This window comes from Lampris incognitus, chromosome 15, assembly GCF_029633865.1.
Source record: "Lampris incognitus isolate fLamInc1 chromosome 15, fLamInc1.hap2, whole genome shotgun sequence".
Taxonomy (NCBI): domain Eukaryota; kingdom Metazoa; phylum Chordata; class Actinopteri; order Lampriformes; family Lampridae; genus Lampris; species Lampris incognitus.
The window spans coordinates 17,733,488-17,758,595 of record NC_079225.1 but is presented as its reverse complement, the minus strand read 5'-3'; the positions used below and the strand labels follow the sequence as shown (position 1 = coordinate 17,758,595).

General features: G+C 45.3%; 1 protein-coding gene across 1 annotated transcript in view; it reads left to right on the top strand.

Moving 5' to 3' along the window:
* usta (uronyl 2-sulfotransferase a) overlaps positions 1-25,108 on the top strand; it is an 83,616-nt gene that overhangs the window by 37,492 nt on the left and 21,016 nt on the right. The window contains exons 2-3 of the mRNA XM_056294822.1: positions 10,951-10,994; positions 22,018-22,173. Coding sequence (XP_056150797.1) covers positions 10,951-10,994; positions 22,018-22,173 — 200 coding nt within the window. The remainder of the gene's footprint in view (positions 1-10,950; positions 10,995-22,017; positions 22,174-25,108) is intronic.

The following is a 25,108-nucleotide window of genomic DNA, read 5'->3' as shown; positions in this document are numbered from 1 at the left end:
TACATAGACCCTGAGGATGGCTGTCCATCGTTGCAGTACTGCAAGAGTAGTTGTGTGGAGCAGAACGCAATGGGTGGAGACCCTGACCCATAGCCCGACTCCCCTCTGTAATTTGTAAGATGAGTCTAGCCACCAGCCACTCCCACCCTCCAAATCAAAGGGTTGGGTGACCACACACACACACACACACACACACACACACACACACACACACACACACACACACACACACGCTAACAGACACACACATCGAGTCACAGAATTCATAACCCATGTCTTCAGAATGACTAGAGCTTACTTACATATGCTCTCTCTATTTTGGTAATTGTAAAGAACCGACATTATAATATAGCACAAATACTACACCGATCAGCCAAAACATTAAAACCATTGACAGGGAAGTGAATAACATTTATTTTCTTATTACAGTGGCACCTGTCAAGGGGTGGGGTATATTAGGCAGCAAGAGAACAGTCAGTTCTTGAAGTTGATGTGTTGGAAGCAGCAAAAACGGCTAAGTGTAAGGATCTGAGTGACTTTGACACCAAATTGTGATGGCTACACGACTGGGTCAGAGCATCTCCAAAACAGCAGGTCTTGTAGGGTGTTCCCGGTATGCAGTGGTCAGTATTTGCCAAAAGTGGTCCAAGGAAGGACAACTGGTGAACCGGCGACAGGGTCATGGGCGCCAAGGCTCATTGATGTGCATGGGGAGTGAAGGCTAGCCCTTCTGGTCTGATCCCACAGAAGAGCTGCTGTACCTCAAATTGCTCAAAAAGGTTAATGTTGGCTATGATAGACAGGTGTCAGAACACACAGTGTATCACAACTTGCTGTGTTATGGGGCTGTGTAGCTGCAGACCGGTCAGAGTGCCATGGAGCAGTGGAAGAAGGTGGCCTGATCTGATGAATCACATTTTCTTTTGCATCGTGTCAGTGGCCGGGTGTGTGTGCGTAGTTTACCTGGGGTAGAGATGGCACCAGGATGCACTATGGGAAGAAGATAAGCCAGTGGAGGTCGTGTGATGCTCTGGGCAATGTTCTGCTGGGAGACATTGGGTCCTGGCATTCATGTGGATGTTACTTTGACACGTACCACCTCCCTAAACATCGTTGCAGACCAGGTACACCCCTTCATGGCAATGGTATTTCCTGATGGCAGCCTCTTCCAGCAGGATAATGCGCCCTGCCACACTGCAAAAATTGTTCAGGAATGGTTTGAGGAATATGACAGAGTTCAAGGTGTTGCCTTGGCCCCCAAATTCCCCAGATCTCAATCCAATTAAGCATCTGTGGGATGTGCTGGAAAAACAAGTCCGATCCATGGAGGCTCCATCTCGCAACTTACAGGACTTAAAGGATCTGCTGCTAACCTCTTGGTGCCAGATACCAGAGGACACCTTCAGAGGTCTTGTGGAGTCCATGCCTCAACAGGTCAGAGCTGCTTTGGTGGCACCAGGGTGACCTACACAATATTAATTAAATTCAATTCAATTCAATTCAATTTAATTGTCATTAAAAACAATGTGCAGGCATATGTTAGAAATGAAATGAGGGCTGTGGCTTCACCAAACAGTGCAAGACAGACACAAACACAGCAAACACAGTATAAGATATACACACATGAAGACCAAAGCTAAAAATAAGTTAAAAAAAAGAGCTGGAGTACAAAATATTTAAAAATACAAACAGATGAAAACTACAGATATCTGGGTTCAGACATTCAGTGGGTAGCCAGGTTCAGGTGGGCAACAGCTTGTGGAAAGAAGCTGTTTTTGAGCCTGGTAGTGCGGGCTCTGAGGCTCCTGTAGCTCCTGTGGCTGAGGCAGGTGGTTTTAATGTTTTGGCTAATCGGTGTATATGGTAGAGATTGTAACCATAAGTGTAGCTTCATTTTAAACTGGCTGTGTTTTACATAGCTGGCTATCTATCTATCTATCTATCTATCTATCTATCTATCTATCTATCTATCTATCTATCTATCTATCTATCTATCTATCTATCTATCTATCTATCTATCTATCTATCTATCTATCTATCTATCTATCTATCTATCTATCTATCTATCTATCTATCTATCTATCTATGTGTCTGTCTATCTGTTTATCTACCTCAAGCTTACCAGTTTCTCTTTCTCTCGCTTTCTCTTTCTTGTACACGCACACAAACACAACACGTACACACAAACTGTGCACCATATGCCTACAAATCTACTCCAGAGCTTAAGGAGGCATGTACCTTTCATTCACTCTGTCTCAGCCCATGGAAGATTTGCAGAAATTACAGCAGGATGTGGTGAATGATGATTTTTATTTTTTTTCTAGGGTTGTGGAAGCTGTAGTCTTGTTGTGCATACTTGTAGAACATTCCACTGCAGCACTTCCAGAAACTTCCCCGTCGGGTCCCACAGCAAAGCACGCGGCCCCTGTAACTGCAATTTCCATGTGTCTCCTCCTGGCCTTGTTGTAGCAGCCATTCCTGCGTGGTTGTCCGCTCCCACCTCGGCCTATTCTGGGACGTGTTCTTTCCTAAACCCTACTTATCGAAGTCACCAATTTCATAAAGCCAATGAAACGCGCCGTGCCCTAAGTACATGTTTATGAAATTCCCTTCCTTACTGTAGCATTCCTGAAGGAGGCCAGCGCTGAAGGAAAAAATTCCAGCCACCTAAAGGAATTACTTTGTTTTTTTGCCGGAGCTTGATGGGTGACTTCGGTAGAATAATTTTTAGGGAAAATAAACTCCGTGTCCAACATTTGCTGTGCGTTGAATATGTCATGTCAAATACTGGAATGCTTTCACATCTTCAGTATTGACGGCATTCTTACTTATTCTTATGCGGTTTGTCTCTCAGATAGTCACTCTATTTCGGGAGAGATTGAACCAAGTCCCAGTATACTTATAGTATTGCTCTCACTTTATTTTCTGCCCTTAGTCCTTCTCAAATACTCCTCAGTTTTAATCACATTTCTCCCCCCACTACTTTCATTTTCCTTTCGTCTAATAATACCAATTATCCCGACTTTCTGTGCATTGTTTTTGCGCTCGCTTGCCAAGAGACAAACATTAATTCATCCACTGGGGTGGATAATTGATCGAGGCATTCATCTGCTTTAACAAGGCACAGAGCTTTAGCCACAGGGGAGGGGGCGAAGACCAGCACTGGATGGGTTTTCTCCCCGCTGGACACTTGGGTCTTCTTATGCATTTTCCATCTCCACCTACCAATCTGCACACTTCATATATGGGCTCAGTAGTTTTTCTGCACACATTAATTATGTATAATTTCCTTCCAACACAAAAAGTGTTGTTAAGTATATGTGGCTAAATTCTGTTATATTAGCGTTGGCTGTGGGGCTTAAAATGAACAGAGGCTGAATTGTTTAGCAACAGCATTTGGTCAATATAGTGACAGTTGTGGGGGTTTTTGTTGTTGTTGTTGTTGTTGTTGTTTTTTATACAAATTTAGAGAAAAAACACCGTGTGTTAACATTGATTGGTTACTCACTCATGTGAGTCTCTCTTGCGTGCATGTGCAATCGGTTCTCCTCCCAGGTCTCCATGGTGATGGTGGTCGCCATTTCGATGCTGCCTGCCCTTCCACTCCTCACATAAGTTTTTCTTTTATTACATGATGATGCTGGTCGCGTGGCTTGGGTCCTGGACTGCTCCGTTGGCATGTGGACACTGCTTGGCATCCTGTGCATCATGTTCTTCATACATTTTATGTCCATTATAATTCTGTTATCCTCTTTCAATGTTGTATTATGTAAATTGCGTGAACACAACATCCATTGCATGCTGTCCGTCTTGGGAGAGAGATCCCTCCTGTGTTGCTCTCCCTGAGGTTTCTTCCTATTTTTTTTCTCCCTGTTAAAGGTTTTTTTTAGGGAGTTGTTCCTTATCTGATGAGAGGGTCTAAGGACAGGATGTTGTGTTGCTGTTAAGCCCACTGAGGCAAATTTGTAATTTGTGATATTGGGCTATACAAATAAAATTGATTTGATTTGATTTAAAGCTTGGCCACAGTACCGATTTATGTTTGCCATGTTGTAGTATTGATTAGCTAAATGCAGCAGGGAGCGGGAATGCTGCTGTTTCTAGCCAGAGGAAGCCCTATAGATCTTGTGACACACTAATCCAATTAACCATTTAGCCACACACCTATGCATACTCCACTTAACGTCCGACCCACATACACATACATGTAAGCACCAACGAGACTCAACCCCACCTCCTTGTGATTCTGGGTTGCAGACAAATGAACATCAACATCAAAGTTGATGTGAAATGTCAGTCTGCACCTCCTCCTTGCCCAACCTACCTGTCACTCTTTCCCTCTACACCTTCTGTTTTACACACAAGACCCAGGATGCTACCCTGGACCCATCCAGCAGTTCACACCACCTAGCCTCGTATAACTGTCCTATGGGCTGTCACCTTGCAACCTCATCAGAAGCAGATGTGCTTCAACAGTGTGTGCGTGTTCAACAGAACCGCTGACCTATCTTTTGCACCAAGCGGAGAGTTACATCCTGGCCTTAAAGCACTGGCCTTATCCGAGGTCATTTTGCAGGGTCATCTTACCTGGGTTGCACTTTTTACACCGACAATTGACTTGCATATTTCACAGGTCACGTGTCAGGTGTCAGTGGTTTCTATATTGTTGGGATTGGCATGCTTAGTTCCACATGAGCTAAATTTCAGGGGTCAAATGTATTGCTGGTGTTGATGTTTTTTATTTGTTATTGTTTGTTTTAGTGTGTGCTTGAAGAGGTATAAATATTCAGTGATTTCGATGAACAAAACGTAGCCTAGCCATCGGGCATCTGCAGCAAACCACAGAAAAGACAGAAGAGAATGGCTAACACACTTGTAAAGGACAGTAAAAGCATGGTATAAATTGTAGACTGTTCTGTACAGGCTTGGATTTGCACATTCTTGAGTTGATCTTGAGTTCCCTCTGAGACACACTCCCCTATTCTTAATTCAGAGCAGTTCTATGAACAGGGAATTCAGGCTCAACAGACATGGTAACTAGTAACCCCCACAATGGCCACTGAAGATAACGTTCCCCTCTTTGTGGGTGGTGGGGGTGTGCGTGGCAGCTGTCAGGTTTTTACGCCCCTCGTGCCCTGGAAAAAATTAGTTCCAATGCCGATCCAAAAAGGGCTAATGAGAAGCACACACGGGGGTTGTCCATGATGGATGACAGAGGAGGGAACTGAGATGTCCGCCTCTCTGTATCCTCACCCTTCTGTGACCTCAGATGCCTCCACACGGTCTGCAAACCCAAGGCTCCCTCAGCATTCCTCAGGAAGACGGCCTAAAATCACGTCTGTCTGTCTGCCTATGTGTGTGTGTGTGTCTGTCTTTTTATGTGTATGTGTCAGAAAGACCTTAGGGTGTATGCCTAAATGCATGCGCTCTGACACCTGATGACTTAATGAGCTGCTATGCTTGCATAGGACGTTGAGCAGATTCCACACCGCAACTTTGCCTCCTGTTTAACATTGGAGCATGCCTGTGCATCTGTGTTTGTGTGTGTGTGTGTGTGTGTGTGTGTGTGTGTGTGTGTGTGTGTGTGTGTGTGTGTGTGTGTGTGTGTGTGCATCTGTGCATCTGTGCATCTGTGCATGCTCGAATGTGTTTGTGTGCATACAGGCCGGCATACATGTGTGTAGGCACCGGCATCTACGTGCACGTGTTTGTACTTGTGCCGCTGAATTGAAGCCAAACCAATACAGATTGGATCTCAGTGGAAAAGCAATTGCCCAAAGCCTGCATACTGCTATATGAAGTATAAACAGTACTTACCAAGTCTTAGAAACGCACTTCCAGCATGAGCTTGTAATAACCTCTCTAAATGTGCGCCAAGCGAGCAACTGTAGCCAGATATAAAGCAACGCACTGGATCGTGTCTGTAATTTTCATTTTGCACTCGTTACATCTGCCGTATCAAAGACTCGGACAGAATATGCGCTTATGTAATTTTTCATCCTCTTTACGGCTTTTTGCCCCGTCCACTCAGCACCTCAGCCCCCCTCTCCCCCAAACAGTCTTTTGCACCTGGTATTGAGATGCAGTCTGCACCCGGATAACCTCATCTATAATAGAGGGTGGGGAAAAAAGGTGTGTGTTATTTTAAAGGCGAAAGTGCGAGCAGGATGCATTGCAGTCACGATTAATTCTCACGTTTCAATTGGTTCCCAGCCGGAGGCAGCCAGGTGTAAATTCAATTTGTGCAGCTTGTTTGCATTAGTGGCAAAGCACCATCTGTGGGGCAGAATCATTATCTCAGAGCCAAAACATAGCCTGAATAGTATGAATTTTGCCACGTTCTCATTTCCACCGTGCTGCCGCTGTGTGAGCCGCTGTCACTGGTCACCACTCTTTCCCCTCATCCATGATGGATGAGTCACTATAGTGGCAGTTGAAGCAGCTGTAAACACAGCTGAGGTATAAACAACATTGTGATGATCCCTTCCATGACAAAAAGCAGAGGGGGGGGGAAAAAAAGGAAAAGTACCACTGTTGTTTTTGTTGACTATATAGACTGGCTTCTTCGTTGCTTGCTTGTCCGCCATGCACACAGCGCACAAACGACGAGATCCGGTTGTAACGCGGACATAATGCAAACCACGTGAATGCGTGTGCTCAGAAAGAACAGGTGTGAATGCAAAAGGGTGTGGTTGGGTTTTTTTTTTCATGGTCGAGATAGCGTATGCTAGTGCCAGTGTTGCAGTCGAGTCACTACACCTCGAGTCCGAGTCAAATCTCGAGTCCCCAGTGTTCGAGTCAAATCCCCATTACCTGAGTCTGAGTCCAAGTCATCAAGTTTGAGTCTGAGTCAAGTTCCAAGATGGGCTCCAGAGCTCCACTCTGACACCATAAAAAAGTATTGATCACCAGAATGTGGTGATCAATGTTATGGTATTAATATAGCTGTCAATATCTGATGCCAAATTATTAAGGCCTATTACAAAAAAACTAACAAAAACAAAAAAGTCTTTATCAATTAACAAGTCCGAGTCCTCATCTCCAACTTCCGAGTCCAAATGCAGTCAATGCTCGAGTCCAAGTCCAAGTCATAAGTGCTCAAGTCCAAGTCAAGTCACGAGTCAGGCCTCGAGTCGGACTACAACACTGCCTAGTGCTGCACGATTAATCTAATCGCAATGGCGATGTCAGCCTGCGTAATTATATATAACCGCAAAAGGCTGCGATTTAATTAATTAATAAAATGTGCGCATGTGAACGTCTGTTTGTTTGTGTGCAGTCTGCGTATCTACGCCCATAATTAAGAGATGACCAATCAGTTTCTGTTTAGGCAGTGAAGTGTGTGAAGTCTGCGGTCACATGACTATCCGGTGTGCTGTGTACAGACCAGAAAGAAGGAAAAAATGGATACCGATGTCAACGAGTAGGTTAACGCTGATGAACTGGTGGCAAAAGAAAAACCTGACCTGTTATATGGCGATATTTTGGATTCAAGCTCAGCGACATTGAGCAGCAAGAGGTGCTGTGTAAAACATGCAAAGTTTAAGTCACTACACGTCGCGGCAACGGGGCAAATTTGTATTATTGGTATATGTATGAATTTATTATATCGCAATTTTGTCCACAATAATCGCAATATGACTTTTACCTCGAATCGTGCAGTACTAGCGTATCCACATACACACAGAATTTCAGTGCTTGGTGTGACGGAGGCCTCTGTCTCACGCTCCCTCTCCGCTCCTCCTCTCTTTGCATTCCACCTGAATGGTGTAGAGGTGATGGCAAGTATAGCATCTGAGTGCCTTTGGACAGGCTTCATGTGCCGGAGAAGAAAAGGCCGCTGTCTCACGCCAGGGCCTGGATTTGGAGAGTGGGCTGAAAGGAGAGCATAGATCCTCAGTGCGAGGCAGCCTTGAAAGGGTGCTATTGTTTCCAGTATGAAATGGCTTCGCAGTGTTTGAGATACTGGGCTGTAACGCTCCTCTTGACGTCCAGCTTCATAACTGTGAAGAGCGACGCAGTCTTTTTTGTTGTCTATTTTGGATGACAATGAAAGGAGATGGAAGGGTTTCCAGAATGTGGGTATCTGTGAACAACTGTGTGGGTATTTATATGTGGCACTGAACTGACATCTCCCATTTTCAATTTTTACTAATGATAATAGTTATTTGAGAGATAGAGTTGGGCAGTGTACACAAATATAATTGCGTTATTATTAGGAACCGAGTGGTGTGAAGGCCCTGTTGTATTTGTGCAGATTATTCCGTCTCTTGTTTTTAACTTTGAACACATTTTTGAGGTGCTAGGGGTGCTCGAAAACGCACAAAACTTTGCACATGAATCAGAAGTGGAAAAAATTAGTATCTGATATGGGTCTTGGGCTTGGACCTAACAAATTGACTCGATAGCACTCCTTGACAATTTTCAAAGTCAAAGCCCCCACCTTTAAAATTGATGTAGATGTATGAAATATGGTAGGCAGATGCAACATCTCCAGACTTACAAAAAAGCCTTCTGAAACCATACCCTAAGTCCAACAGGAAGTCAGCCATTTTGAATTTACTGTGCAATGTTTGTGCAGATTTTGCCATTTCCAGGCATTGTACTTAACCGGAGAGACTTCAGATTTGGTCTGTGACATCTAAAGACCTTTGTGATGCGAAACTGCGAAGCTTTTAAGTTTTCCGTTTCCTCCGGGTGCTCCGGTTCCCCCCACAGTCCAAAGACATGCAGGTCAGGTGAATCGGCCGTACTAAATTGTCCCTAGGTGTGAATGTGTGTGTGTGTGTGTGTGTATGTGTAGGCCCTGTGATGGTCTGGCAGCCTGTCCAGGGTGTCTGCTCGTCTGCTGCCCAGTCACTGCTGGGATAGGCTCCAGCATGCCTGTGACCCTGAGAGCAGGATAAGCGGTTTGGATAGTGGATGGCTGGATGGATGTAACGCCCTTGACATAGTGTGCCAGTCAATTTGCGTATTTTGCCATGAGACAGGAAGTTGTGACTCGAATGTACTTTGTCCAATCTGCCCCAAATTTCTCATGCTTGATAATATTTCTGCAGCCAGTTGCACAAGCAGAGTGTAAGGTCTATCATAAGTTTGGGTGTAAAGTCCACCTCAGCCTTACCTTCGGGGTAGCTAGTTTCAAACTAAAGCCGCACTGAATTTAGGTCGCACCACGATCACTTAAGCCGCAACTTAACTAGTAGTGTGTAAAGCGACCCTTAATCAAAATATTGTCTCATTTAATGACATTTCTATCGTTTCAAGCCAGTCAATGGCACCATACAATGTAAACAGGAAATACTGCATTTTCAAAATTTGCTGTCCAAAGTAGCCTGGATAATAGCTTCCCTGGAGCCGCCGGGGAAGAGGAAAAGAGGAAGGCCAAAGAGGAGGTTTATGGATGTGGTGAGGGAGGACATGCAGGTGGCTGGTGTGACAGAGGAAGATGCAGAAGACAGGGAGACATGGAAACGGATGATCCGCTGTGCCGACCCCTAACGGGAGCAGCCGAAAGTAGTAGTAGTAGTAGCTGTCCACAGTAGCTGCATTAATGACATGCTTGTGTAACTAACAACAGGAAGTGGTAAAAAAAGTTGTATGTTATAAACTTCCATTGGTTTACATGACATTTAAAGTGTGTGCTCTACATTTGATATGCACATTTACAATACATTTGATATTATGATATGTTGTTGTTATCGTCCATAGGGTTAGTGGTTGTGTCAGGGAGGGCATCCGACGTGAAATTTTGCCAAATCGTTATGTGGATTGACAAGACTGCCATTGGTGCTGTGCCCTCACAGGGTACCAACGGAAACTATGAAATCCGCTGTGGCGACCCCTGGGAAATGGGGAACAAGGCAGAAGAAGGAGCTCTACATTTGAAATGCAGCAACATAATGTACATTTTGTGCGTGTTGTTATCTGTAACATGCACTAAATGTGTAATAGTGTAGATAACTATCACTTCCTGTTTCCTGTAAGTGTACACTACACAGTAAGTGATAGTTATCTCCTACATGCAATGTTTAATATTCATGAACGTGTATGTCTTCACACACACACTTTTGTTCATGTTCATGATCAATTTGCATCTGCTATTTTGAACAACAAAGTTTGGTTTTATGAAAGAAAAAAGACTTTTTACCTTATTTTCTAAACGAGATCTATACGGGGCAGTATTGACCTGCAACACTACAGATGTCATTATGGTTAATATATAAAGTTTTGAAAAATTCTACAAGCAGTTTATTTAAGACAGTGTGTTCTAATGGTAGTCTATTATAGTCAGATAACATGATTACTTGGCTTCACTATAGGAAATATAATGAGTGAATTTAAGCCCCTTTTTTTAAAAACTGAAAACAAGTGGTATACTGTAAGATGCATAAATCAACCTCCACTAGCGTTACCACAGCTGCCACACCCTCTGACGGACGCGAGGTTCGAGGGCCCGTCCATCTCCGCATGCAGCTATCATTTACTTTGCTCTTCTAAGACTGGGTTTCAAGCTGCCGTCGCAGTTCCAAGTTTGCTTCCTAGTTTGGAATATTTTCTTTCCTTTTGAGAGCTCCTCGGTGTGTGAGTCAGTGTCTTTGGCTGTTCGAATGTTTTTAACACTGCAATTGAGCGAGATGTCAAACAGAATAATTTAAAGCTTCTGGCATGATCTTTTGTGTGCTTTCCGTTAAAATCAACACACAGTCATTGTTCAACTCTTTGCAAAACATATAAATCAGTGTTTTATTTTGTGTTGCACCGAGAACTTCTTAACCCTTTCCGAATGATCGTTGCCGCATTTTTAAAAGAAAAACAATAGTGCCGTCGGCCATGCGATGCTCATGCGATGCTAATTTCTCTTGTCATTTCCTCTGCATCATATTGAGTTGTCCTTTGTTTGCACTATGAACACGACAGAATCCTAATGGGTAAACTGTATCTTGGCAGGTGAGTCCACGTTTTTGGATGACCACGGACCCCCTGCTCCCAGAGTGAGTCCCTTTTTGTTTCTCAGTCTCTCTGGCTCGCAATTATCTCCCTATGTTATCCTCTGTTTCACTCCTTCTCCCCTTTTCCCCACTCTTCCTTCGCTGTGTTTTTTGCTTTTATTCATGTTTTTTTTTTCATGCTCTCTGATGTGCTGCTGCCCTGTGTTCTCAAGCCAACCCTGTCCAGCCAGGATAAGGGTCAGGTCTGTTGTGTGAAGGAGCAAACTCGCCCAAAATACCAACTAGACCTGATCTCAGCGCTACAGTAACACACACACACACACACACACACACACACACACACACACACACACACACACACACACACACACACACCCAGCGTTGACACAGAGGCCTTATATTCATCCAGCTGCATGTCTGCATGGCTGTCTCTCTTCTGTGCCCCATTTCCCCCCATAAAACAGGCGCGTGCTCCCCTCGCCTGCCTCCTTCCTGCTCTTTCTTCATTCATTATATCACTCACTTCTCACCTTTACCATCGCCCTGTTCGGCGTTTGTCCCTCTCCGTTTGTGAATTCGTCAATGCTGAAGCAACACAACACTTTTAAGGCTGTGAATAAATGAGTACTCTGGAAAACAAAAGCAAGCAACACCTGCCTAAAGTTTCTGTTTTTGCCTGCTGGCTCACAATTATAAATGCAACAGTTTGGTCAGTGTTGACTGACCGAGCATCGAGGCACGGTGGCTTTGCTTTGTGTCACATATCTGCTGAGACTTAATCCTCCTGCAGGTCTGTTTGTGGCTGATGTAAGCAGCTGTTTGGATTAAGTCTGTTCAAATCTGTGTGTTGTCTGTTTACCGACTTGCCTGTTCTGGCCCCGGCCACTAAACCCAGGCTAAATCTGAGCTGCGGCATTGTCTCTGTATAACAAGGGCTGTGGTTGATTCAAGCTTTCCGAGGAAATTTTGAAATTGGTTTGGACCTGTTTTTTGTTAGTTTGCTTTTCTTTTGGGAGGCACTGCTGATGACAGGCCTATGCACTTCACTTAGATTACACCCAGTGAGCTAATTAGCTCACTTTAGTGATTTTGTGAACTCAACACTGTAGGTCTGCTGCCAGGCTTTCAGCATTATAGGGTTTTCTAAAGTTTTAATGGATCTTCCAAGAGTCAACCACTAAATCGTCTCCATCATCTCCCATTAAATGGTAGAGCCAAGAGCAAGCTGAGCTACTTACTGTATGTGTTGTGAGTCAATCATTCCTGAGTATTTACACCATGGTGCAAACACAGAAGCCCTTGAATTTGTTTTGACACTCTGAAATCATGATTTTTATTATGGTGAGGAAATAAATTATTGCAAAGCATTTAATAGGAGTAACATATTCAATTCACTTTTAAGCCCTTTCTTCAGTTCTTTTGGAAAACATGTTTTTAAATGTGTAGCACCTCATGAACCTGGCTTCTAACTCACCCACAACCTGACATTTCAGGCCTTTCTCAATACCAAGTATGCCAAGTTCGGACATGCATCCTTGGTAGTCCAGACTTGGCTAGTTCGACTTGGGAGTACAAACTCCCGAGGACAAAATACGGTCGTTCTGCAATTGGAATAGCTACATACTTGATGATGTCTCCATCTCAAATCATAATGGCAATACATGTCTACTCAGGTCATCTCCACTGTAATGTATATTTACTATAATATATGGTTTCATGCCACAGAAGAGCACTACATATGCAATGTTTGCTTTGAGAATGTTGATGGAGAAGTATAGAGAAGGTCAGAAGGAGTTACATTGTGTCTTTATAGATTTAGAGGAAGCATATGACAGGGGGCCGAGAGAGGAGGTGTGGTATTGTATGAGGAAGTCGGGAGTGGCAGAGAAGTATGTAGGAGTGGTGCAGGATATATATGAGGGCAGTGTGACAGTGGTGATGTTTGCAGTAGGAATGACAAATGGGTTCAACGTGGAGGTGGGATTATGTCAAGGATCATCTCTGAGCCCTTTCTTGTTTGCAGTGGGGATGGCCAGGTTGACGGACGAGATCAGGCAGGAGTCTCCATGGACTATTATGTTCGTGGCTGACATTTCGATCTGTAGCTAGAGTAGAGAGCAGGTTGAGGAGAGCCTGGAGAGGTGGAGGTATGCACTGAAGCGAAGAGGAATGAAAGTCAGTAGGGTGGGAGTCTGTTCCATTGCCTTCCAACACAGGGACCGCCGTTCGAATCCCTGTGTTAGCTCTGGCTTGGTCGGGTGTCCCTACAGACACAATTGGCCGTGTCTGCTGGTGGGAAGCCGGATGTGGGTATGTGTCCTGGTCACTGCACTAGTGCCTCCTCTGGTCAGTCGAGGCGCCTGATTGCGGGGGAGGGGGAACTGGGGGGAATAGTGTGATCCTCCCACACGGTTCATCCCCCTGGCGAAACTCCTCACTGTCAGGTGAAAAGAAGCAGCAGCGACTCCACATGTATCAGAGGAGGCATGTAGTAGTCTACAGCCTTCCCCGGACTGGCAGAGGGGGTGGAGCAGTGACCAGGAAGGCTCGGAAGACTGGGGCAATAGGTCAAATACAATTGGGGAGAAAAAAGGGGAAAAATCCGCCAAAAAAAAAAAAAGTCAGTAGGAGCAAGACGGAATACCTATGCGTGAATGAGAGGGAGGAAAGTGGAATGGCGAGGATGCAAGGAGTAGAGGTGTTGAAGGCGTATGAGTTTAAATACTTGGGGTCAACTGTTCAAAGTAACCGGGAGTACAGAAGAGAGGTGAAGAAGAGAGTGCAGGCAGGGTGGTGTGGGTGGAGAAGAGTGTTAGGAGTGATTTGCGACAGAAGGGTACCAGCAAGAGTTAAAGAGAAGGTTTACAAGATGGTTGTGAGACCAGCTATGTTGTATGGTTTGGAAACAGTGGCACTAAGGAAAAGACAGGAGGCGGAGCTGGAGGTGGCAGAGTTGAAGATGCTAAGATTCTCATTGGGGGTGATGAAGAAGGACAGGATTAGGAGTGATTATATTACAGGGACCGCTCGGGTTGGACGGTTTGGAGACAAAGCAAGAGAGGCAGGATTGAGATGCCTTGGACATGTGTGGAGGAGAGATGCTGGGTATATTGGGAGAAGGATGCTGAATATGGAGCTGCCAGGGAAGAGGAAAAGAGGAAGGCCAAAGAGGAGGTTTATGGATGTGGCGAGAGAGGACATGCAGGTGGCTGGTGTGACAGAGGAAGGCGCAGAAGACAGGAAGAGATGGAAACGGGTGATCTGCTGTGGTAACCCCTAACGGGAGCAGCTGAAAATAGTAGTAGTAGTAGTAGTAGTAGTAGTAGTAGTAGTAGTAGATATGACTTTGTAATCTTTTATTTTGTTTTGTTGTGAATATTCACAATTACACCATTGTGTTCAAGAATGAATTGCCTGGGTTGAATTTCAAACTGAACAGTATTTATTTAGAATTTATGTACAAGTTTCTCAAACAGAGACAGATATCTGCTCGTGCTGATTTGGCTCCAACCCTTCCCCAGAAATACAGGCAATGATACAAGAGCTCAGATTCAATACACTCATCCAGTTTAGACAGAATTTCGCCTGCCGGTGAAAAGGCTTTCATTGGCCGCCCGCCAGTCAACGAGGGCCTGGGTTTCCTCAGATGTCATTTGCTTAAATGTTAATTTCAGTGCACAATAATAGCCATTATTATAACACGTTTGTACAATAGGGAATAAAGACAAGCAGACAATTTGGTCAAGAATACAAAGGCAGCGCTCTAGTACAATGCTAAAGTTAAAGAAAAATGTAAAGTTATGAACCTTAACTTTGCCCTCAGCCAAACCGATTTGTCTGGGAGCAAATAATAGATTTAGACTCTGAGACCAAAGATTGCCCATTAGATATACTCAAAATGAATTATATATCTGATGTTTAACTGCTACAGAGACGTCAGGGCCAGCAGCAAATTTCAAAAGGACTTGCTCAGATAAGGCTGTTCTTGGCGGGATATCATGAGCCCTGTCCTGACTGCCCATTCATCTTGAGAGCATGTTTGCTGTCACGGTTGCAGGACCTCTCATCTCCAAAAACACCGCAGCAAATTTTCAAGTTAGGCTCTGTCTTGATAAATTGACCACAGAGTTGAAGTTAAAACAACTAAATTCTCACCTAAAACTCTTATAAGTACATTCTGTTACACAGCAACAGTAGTATTTCGAAAATCATAACTTTCCATTGTGAGTTTTACTCCCCTCTGCAATTGCCGCTGGTAGGTGCAAAATGTTTTCTGGGATATTTGGCTGTCCCAAGTCCACACGAGTCACCTCCTGATGCACCCCTGATAAAGCGGGCCCAGCAAGAACACTTCCGGGCATTTGGTCTGAACTTGGCTAGATGCGGACTTTGAATTGGAACTGTACTTGGACTGCTATTGATGACGTTTCACAAGTCCACAAGAACACTAGTACAGACAAGAACCCAGATTGAGAAAGGCCTTTCATCTCACATTAAGCTATACCATCTGTATAGATTCAAGGGGGGTGGATGGGTGACCCCGACCCCTTGAAAATGTTTTGCATGAGTGAATCTGTATGCTGCTGTAAGATCTTAAAGGTTGTGTTTTATAATACTCGTTGGTAAGACAATTGGCAAAAAAAAAATTATTTGCCCTTCCACCACGCCACCTTCAGCTTAACCTATCTAAGACTGAGCTCCTTGTCATCCCAGCCAGTCCATCCTTACAACAACAGATCAGTAACAACAGATGATTATCTAGCTCGGATCAACCCAACTCATGCCCACAAAGTCTGCCCGAAACCTGGGTGTCATGATTGACAACCAACTAACCTTTAAGGCTTATGTGGCCTTGATTGCTCGGTCATGCCAATTTGCCCTGTACAGCATCAGGAAAATTAGACCCTACCTGTCTGAGCATGCAGCCCAACTCCTGGCACAGGCTCTTATAATATCACACATTGACTACTGCAACTCCTTACTGGCAGGTCTCCCCGTATGCACTTTCAAACCTCTGCAAATGACCCAGAATGCGGTGGTGCATCTGGTCTTCAACCAACCCAAAACAGCACATGTCACCCCGCTGTTCATATCTCTCCACTGGCTCCATCAAATTGAAAACAGCAACTAAAACAGCTCCCACCTACCTGAACTCCCTCATTCAGGTTTACACTCAGTCCTGCTCACTCCGCTCTGCCAATGAAAGGCACCTAGCACTTCCACCACAAGGGGGCCCTAAGTAACTAGCCAGACTCTTCTCTACTGTAGTTCCCCGGTGGTGGAACGAGTTACCAAACTCAATTCAATCCACTGAGTCCCTCTCCATCCTTAAGAAGAAGCTAAAGAGCCAGCTCTTTCACGAACACCACCACACCCGATGGTATTTTTTTTAAAATCGCTTCTTTGCACCCTATGCAGTGCCTTTGTGCACTGCCTGTTGACACCTATGTCCTATCAGACTTGAACCTGATTTTTTGGCACTTACGTGCATTGTTGCCTCCTGACTAGATCCTTGCTTGTGTTGTATTCTCAGATGTACGTTGCTTTGGATAAAAGCGTCTGCTAAATGAGGTTTTAACATAGTAACATTATAACATAAGACAATGATCCTATTTCGTCCTCTTCTCAACAAAGTCACACTGCAGTTTGTGCTTCGCATCTGTGACAGTGTGTGTCCTTGTTCTCTCTATCAGCGTATTCATATTAACACTGAATACAAACTGTTGTCTTGACTGTATTTCCTGACTGTGTGTGTGTCTGAGCCCCACACCCTTTCATTTTGGCCCTCAAATCAAAGTTGGCCCACAGCTGCCATTAGCTACCACATGAGAAGGTTTGCTGGGTTCAATTAACAAGTTTTCCGGTGCTTACTACAATTCTCCAGCTCCACAGACGGGGCTAATGCTACATTAGCCGCTAACTTAATTTGAAGCTGAATCTGTCATCTTCCCATCCGCGAGACAGACGATGGTAATACCACGTTGGGAAGTGAGCGCTTCATCAGCCATGTCTTTCATTATCTTATCGTGTGATGTCTCAGTGAAACAGATTGATTGGCTGTTTTGCGGCCCGTGTCTGGCGTTATTATAGTGTGCCCCTGCAGCTGTAGCGCTCCTGTTTAATGTGGGGGGGGGCATTTTTCATTGAGAAAATTAAAACTGTTTAAAAAGTTGAACGTGAATAAGAGTTTGTGGAAAAACCAAACGCTTCTCAGAATAGAGTATGGCTTCATATGCGTAAGGAAGAATGCCAAGAATGTCTTGCACATTTTTACACGGGTTGCTTTATTTTTGAATATTTCTTTATGAGCACATTTTGCACCGTTCCTTTTTTGAATATTGCTATATACTTAGGCCACAGCCTCAAGCAGAGTGTTTTATGGCTTCTATATTTACTACATCTGTGTGTGTCTTGTGTACTTTCTGTCCCGACTCTTAAATTCTCCACTGATGCCACATTAGCCGCGTAGTGCAAACTAACTCCCTGTCTCTGTCTCTCTGTCTGTCTGTCTGTCTGTCTCTCTCGCTCTGTCTCTGGGTGGGAGTGGAGATGAATGGTGGGGTCATTAATAACAGGAAGTGTGGAGAATCTCTGTTGCATGTCATGCCATTCTCCACTAATGAAGAGCTCAGTGACTTCAGAGAGTGCTGTACCCAGTGCAGAGCACCATTTCTGAGAAAAGTGAAGGTTACAGGCCAGCACACTGCTGTGGGTGTCCAGGAATGATGGAAGTGTGAAGGACCACAGCGTGTGAGCGATGGCTCCGGTATTTGGCAGCTGAAGGAAAAGTCACAGATTTGATGTCGGATTCTTTACGATTGCAGGTCACTCTCAGCTGGGGTCAGACAGGTGGCTGTAATCTGCTCATTGTCCTCAATGGTAGGTCACCATGCCACGTGGCAGGGGTGACGCTGTGTCTTATCCTTGTAAATTCAAATTCTCCTGAAACTTGAGATATCCACATTTAATGTGATGCAAATATAGACTCCTAAATTATGGGGTGGATTCCAATTAGGTATTTAAAACATGTTTTCCTGGGGGCATCCGGGTGGTGTGGCTGTCTATTTCATTGCCTACCAACATGGGGATCGCCGGTTCGAATCCCCGTGTTACCTCCGGCTTGGTCTGGCGTCCCTACAGACACAATTGGCTGTGTCTGCGGGTGTGAAGCTGGATGTGGGTATATGTCCTGGTTGCTGCACTAGCACCTCCTCTGGCTGTTCAGGGGGCAGGGAGAACTAGGGGGTGATCCTCCCATCCACTACGTCCGCCTGGCGAAATACCTCACTGTCAGGTGAAAAGAAGTGGCTGGCGACTCCACATGTATTGGAGGAGACGTGGTAGTCTGAAGCCCTCCCTGGATCAGCGGGGGGTGGAGCGGTGACCAGAATGGCTCGGAAGAGTGGGGTAATTGGCCAAGTACAATTGGAGAAAAAAACGAGGGGGGGGGTGTAAAATAATAATAAATAAATAAATTTAAATGGGTTTTCCTTTTTTACGTGTAGGGATGCACTGATACTGACACTGGTCGGGCCAATAACAGGCTAAAATGAAGCATCAGTATCAGACATTTTACCCAAGACTACTACTACTACTACTACTACTACTACCACCACTTTCTGCTGCTCTTATTAAGGGTCGCCACAGCAGATCATCCGTTTCCATCTCTTCTTGTCCTCTGCATCTTCCTCTGTCACACCAGCCACCTACATGTCCTCTCTCACCACATCCATAAACCTCCTGTTTGGCCTTCCTCTTTTCCTCTTCCCCGACATTTTACCCAAGACTAAAATACCAAAATCCGTGAGTAACATGTCATGGATAAAAGCAAAATGTCTCGATTTACTGCATTTCGGCAGATGGAAGTCTGTATTTCTTTAATGGTGGAAAAAAAACGGATTCTTTCTCAATTATTTTCCCCATTGACCCCAAACTAATGGTCCAAGTCTGCATTGTTGAGCACAGCAAATGGATCAGATCAGCGCCTCGGTATCAGCCAACACTTACGGATTCATATTTGGACAGTCTAACAGTGATATTGGTACATTTCTAGATTTCTGTGTGTGTGTGTGTTTGTTTTTTTTTGGAGGATATCGTGCAAAAGGGAAGGAAAGCAAACAAAATCAGGTCAGAGGAGAGGAGGTAGATGAGAGCGCATGAGAGCGGAGAGGAAGGTCCTCTCGCTCGCTCAGTGCGAGTTGGATATTTCACCACTGGAATCCGAGCCATAAACACCACAACAACAGCGTCACTAAAGGGGAAAACACTGCAAACAAACACCCACGCATCAGTGAAATAACACAACAGGTCAAAGTGAAGAGGGCGGCTGCCAGCGGGGGGATGTGGACGAGTAAGAGTCAGCGGGGAAGAGCAAGGCGGTGTTTTGTGTTCCCTTACATTTTTTATCGCCGCATCAGTCGAGAACGGTGCCCCGCAAACGCAGACTGTCTTCCATCAGCCTCGTTTCTGTGATAAGCTGAGAGGTCTGTGGTTCCTTGGCAAGTGGCGTCTGAGGAATGCTGCTCCGCCGTCCAAGAGCACCATTCCCAACTGATGAAAATGTTTTCCCAATGTTGAAATGTAATTATTGCAGTAGGGCTTTTGAAAAAAATTTAAAACCCTACAATCCCCAAATTCGAGATTTGCTATAAGGGTTGTGTGTATACTGCCCCTGTATAACTTCAGTTGCAGATTTTTAAAATAAATCTATAATACGATGGCTATGCACAGTCGTTAAAATGTACAAATTTGGCCCTCAGGGTGATGATATCTTGGAAACTTTTATTAGGCGACGCTAAATGAAACGTCTGCCAGTGAAACTTCTAGAAGCGCAGTCGTTCATTAGTCATTTGTTCTTATAGCGCGGCCCTTTCCAGCAAGCACGCTCGACACACACGTTTTGTTTCCTGCCCGGCGCCAAGCCGCTTTAATCTGTAATGACTTCCTGTAAACAGCTGCGCTTCAGCTGTGACACAGGAAGTGCATCACCGATAGACAGATTGCCAGTCCTCAGACCTTTTCCTTCTTTTTCAACTCGTCTGTTCTGAAAACTGTCCTCTCTCCATCTTTATCTGCCACTCTTTCTCTGTGTTGACGTTACGCCGTTTCATCTGGGCTCTGGAAAACATTCGGAGAGGTTTTACCCAGCCTGCACAACGAGGAGCTGCTGCTTAGGGACCCATAATCACTCTGTGTGTGTGTGTGTGTGTGTGTGTGTGTTTGTGTGTGTGTGTGTGTGAGACTACAGTGTCCGTTCTGGCATTAATAGTAGCATTAGAAGAGGACGAGAGCTTCAGAAGTTTAAGATCAAAAATGGGAGATCAAAGAGAGAAAATTATCACAAGCACTAAAACAATTTCTTACACACACACACACACACACACACACACACACACACATGCACGTGCATATGCACACACACACACACACACACACACACACACACACACACACACACACACACACACACACACACACACACACACACACAAAAGACAAGGGGTATTTTGGGGCTTAAACCCTCGATGGATTAAGAGAATGCTTAAAATTTAGTGCTTATATGGGGTCAACCACCAGCTCTCTAACCATGGAGTTCTCAAACAGTCTGTCAGTCAGTCAGTCATCTAAACAAACAGTCAGTCAGTTAGTCAGTCAGTCATCTAGACGAAGTCGGTCAGTCAGTCATCTAGACAGTCAGTAAGTCAGGCAGTCATCTAAACAGTGAGTCAGTCAGTCATCTAGACACTCCGTTGGTCAGTCAGTCATCTAGGCAGACACTTAACCGGTCAGTCAGTCAGTCAGTCAATCAGTCATCTAGGCAAACAGTCAGTCAGTCATCTAGACAGTCAGTCAGTCAGTCATCTAGACAAACACTCAGTGAGTCATTCAGTCAGTCATCCAGACAAACAGTCAGTCAGTCATCTAGACAACCAGTCTGCTAACCAAGACTTAAGCATGTCAGATCAGATAGACGCACAGTGCCTAGAAGCACAGTTGTGGCTGCATGTCCAGACTGTGGCTATTCAAGAAAATCCCCAGCTAGATATTTTTATTTCTGGTTTGAACCACGAAATACAGTCATGGCAAAGGTATTTATGGGAACACAAAGGAAGTTTCGATTTGTCTTTTTGTATTGTAAAGGTGTAGTAGTAGTTGTAGTAGGAGGGAGTAGTCTACTGATTTTGAGAGGAAAATCCCGGCTCTAGGCTGCTTCGCTCCCTCTGAATTTTCCTTGTATTTCCCCTCTCATTCCCAGACTCTGCACCCTGCTCTGGTCTGTAAACTCACTTGAATTGTCCGCTTTCTGAAGGGCGTCCTTCTGTAAACGGTAGCGGGCCCTGGGGGGGTGTCTGTCAAATAAGTGCATTCCAGTTGCCCATGTGCTAAATTGACACACACACACACATGTCCATACACAGCCTCAGCTCCCTCCGCCGCCATTTGTGCCACAAGCAAACAACATACACATGTTGTTGGGGCAAAAGCAAAGTTTGAGGAGCTTACTTCCTCTGAATCTCTGAATCACGGCCGTGCTACTCATTTAATTGGTGAATCATGAGCTGTGTAGTAGTGTGTTTGTGTGTGTGTGTGTGTGTCTACGTGTGTTCCCAAAACACTAACATGTGGAGTCTCTCCATCAAATGGGAAGCTATTGTGGAGTAGAATGAGTTCATCCCTGGAGTGAAAAGACATGAAAAGCAGGGGTCAGAGGTCAAAAAGACAGACGGAGGGAAGAGAATGGAGGTCGATGCTCCTTGTAGAGTGTTGTTTGCTTCCTCTCCTTTGCGCCCCCCCTCTTCCTTTATGCTGTTTTTTTTCCTTTCCTTTTCCCACTTTCTACAGTAAGTTTTGTGGGTTTGCAACATACCAGTACTGCGTAAAAAAAAACTCAATTCAATGCAGTGTACCACAGCCCCACAATTAATGACAAAACAAAACAATTTGAAACACCTGTGACTGTGGTTTGGGTTTCTAAAGCACTTCCCAATTATTGCTGCCTATTGTTCTCTGATTCTCATTCTCACAATGTGTGTGTGTGTGTGTGTGTGTGTGTATTCGCCTGCAGGTGCTGCCTTTCCCTAGCCAGGTGGTGTATAATCGTGTGGGGAAGTGCGGCAGCAGGACGGTGGTCATCTTACTACGGATACTGGCCGAGAAACACCAGTTCAACCTGGTCTCCTCGGACATCCACAACAAAACCCGCCTCACTAAACATGAACAGGTGAGTCGACGGGGCGGCGGCGGGTTGGATTTGATGCCTTGCTCTATGCAGATGGACTGAGTAGAAGGACTGCAGATGCACTTTCCATCACATTCACTGAGTATGCAAAGTATGCAAAGTTTGTGACCCGGTCCAGCCTCATGCATGGTATTTATTGCTGGTAACAAGTCACAGTAGCAGAATCTCTTCCAGAACTGACAGTGAAAGGCCAGCATCCCTCCCTAGTGGTAAAAGGTGGTACATGTTACTGGTTAAGACTGCAACAAAATTGTAAAAATGGTACCAGTTTAACAAGATGAGCACAAAGTAGGATGAAGTGCAACTTCACCGTCGGCCTCCGAGCCTCTCCGGTGCCTTGCTGGGTGGCACTTTGACAGTAGCTGTTAAGGTCGGAAGGAGTGATTCCCCCATCACCTTCCCCCAGTGAGCTTTTCACAACTGCCCCCGGTATTTAAACCCACAACCTCTTAGGCTCCAGCCCAGCCTCCCATTGAGAAAACCCATCTGGCCTTGGTCTCAGACTGGATGTAGTTGTTTGTGTGGCGGGGCACAGCACAGTGATGAGTATAGTAGTAGCAGCGGCACTTTCAGCGTGTTTGTCTTTTACACGGCCTGAGAACCAGCCAGGAGGATGAAGACTCTCCTTTTATTATTTTTCCGGAGAATCTCAAGGACATGAGCGCCGGCTTTACAGCGGGGAAAGCTGCTTTCGTTTAGAAAAACCACAGCCCTTTGAGACTTGGAAGAAACGCTGGACCAGCGCCGGTGGAAATGGTAACACAAATGCCTGTGTGAATGAAGCATCTCTGAATGGTACTGATTTGTAGGGATAAAGTGCACATAATCTCTCCCTCCTGTATTTTTCCGCTTTCCCCAGAGAGGTTTGATTGAGAGAATGAAAAACATTTTCCAACTGAATTGAGATTTTATTTACCAGACGTGGCTTCTTTTTCTCTCCAGCCCCATATTGTCAGACTCAGACGCTTTTGGCACTGTGATGCAGTGACTATAGAGGCACTAAGCCTTCAGCTGGATAACCTGCCAAAAACTACTGGAGCAAGTTACTACTTCCCAAAGACGTAGTAGCAGTGCTGCCGAGCTGATGCTCTGCTCTCTGCCCCCACAGGCCAAAATACAATCCAAATCCACTTTAAAAAAAAAAAAATTCCCCCCTTTTTCTCCTCCCCAATTGTACATGGCGCTCCGAGCCGTCCCGGTCGCTGCTCCACCCCCTCTGATGATCCGGGGAGGGCTACAGACTACCACATGCCTCCTCCGATACATGTGGAGTCGCCAGCCGCTTCTTTTCACCTGACAGTGAGGTGTTTCACCAAGGGGCGTAGTGCATGGGAGGATCACGCCATTCCCCCAGTTCCCCCTCTCCCCCCGAACAGGTGCCCCGACCGACCAGAGGAGGCGCTAGTGTAGCGACCAGGACACATACCCACATCCGGCTTCCCACCCGCAGACACGGCCAATTGTGTCTGTAGAGATGCCCGACCAAGCCGGAGGTAACACGGGGATTCGAACCGGCGATCCCTATATTGGTAGGCAATGGAATAGACCGCTGTGCTACCTGGATGCCCTTCAAATCCAATTTTATTTGTGTAGCACCATTTCGTGCAAAAATTCACATGCGCTATTGTCTACCAACACGGGCATCGCCGGTTCGAATTCCCGCGTTACCTCTGGCTTGGTCGGGCGTGTTGGAGCAGGTCTGAGATCAGCAGGCAAACCGTTCCATACCTTAAGTGCATAGACGCTGAATGCCATCTCCCCAGACTTTGAAAATGCTGCAGGCACATGGAGGAGATTCCACCCGGTGACCCGAGAGAGCTGCTGGGATTGCACAGTGACAGCATGTCTGAAATGCAGTGAGGAGCCAGACCAGTGGGTGCTTTGTACACCAAGAGCAGGATTTTTAATTGTGTTCTGAGAGCGACAGGTCACCAATGAAGGTTTCGGAGGACTGCAGTTATGTGGTCTGATTTTATTTCATTTTTTCGTCCTGGTTAGAAGTCGTGCGGCTGAGTTCTGGATAAGTTGTAATCAATGGATTATGCGGTTTGGAAGACCAGAAAACTGAGAACTGCAGTAGTCCAGCCGGCTCATAAAAAATGCATGCATGAGTTAAAAGACAAATTTAATCCTCCCACGCGCTACGTCCCCCTGGTGAAACTCCTACCTGTCAGGTGAAAAGAAGCTGCTGGTGACTCCATATGTATCGGAGGAGGCATGCGGTAGTCTGCAGCCCTCCCCGGATCGTCAGAGGGGGTGGAGCAGCGACCTGGACGGCTCGAAGAGCAGGGTGATTGGACGGGTACAGTTGGGCAGAAACGGGGGTAAATCAATTTTAATGAAGTTTCACATTAAGGCTACAGCTTCCACAAGCACGAGAGGCATTATTCATGTCCTTGAATGACACTTCCCTCTATCACAGACACAACACTCTCCTTAAAAAAAAGGGGTGAGGAAACGAGTGATTGTGTGTGTGTGTGTGGGGGGGGGGGTAATGTGGTGGTGCCTCACATCCTCTGAGTGCTTTTCAGTGGGGGCAGTATCCTTCAGCAACGAGGCATTGGAAGCCACTTTTGAATGGTCAGCAGCTACTAAATGCGCATTACCATTACTGTCCAATTTGATTCAATGTAAATACGCTAAGCTAATATTGAAACAGCTACTTGTTTACTCATTCATCAAACCATGAAAGGCTGTCTGTACACAGTGGCAGAACACCATTGGACTCATTAATTCTCTGGACATAAAACATCTCTGTAATCGGCCCCAAGCAAGGCTGCTTAGGAGAGTGTGCATACTGGACCTGTCTGTGCAGAGCAAAGTGCATTGGTGGGTAGGTGTGTGTTTGTGTGTGTGTGTGCGTGCGTGCGTGCATGATTGTGTGTTTTAGGGGTGCAACTAACGATCATTTTCACAA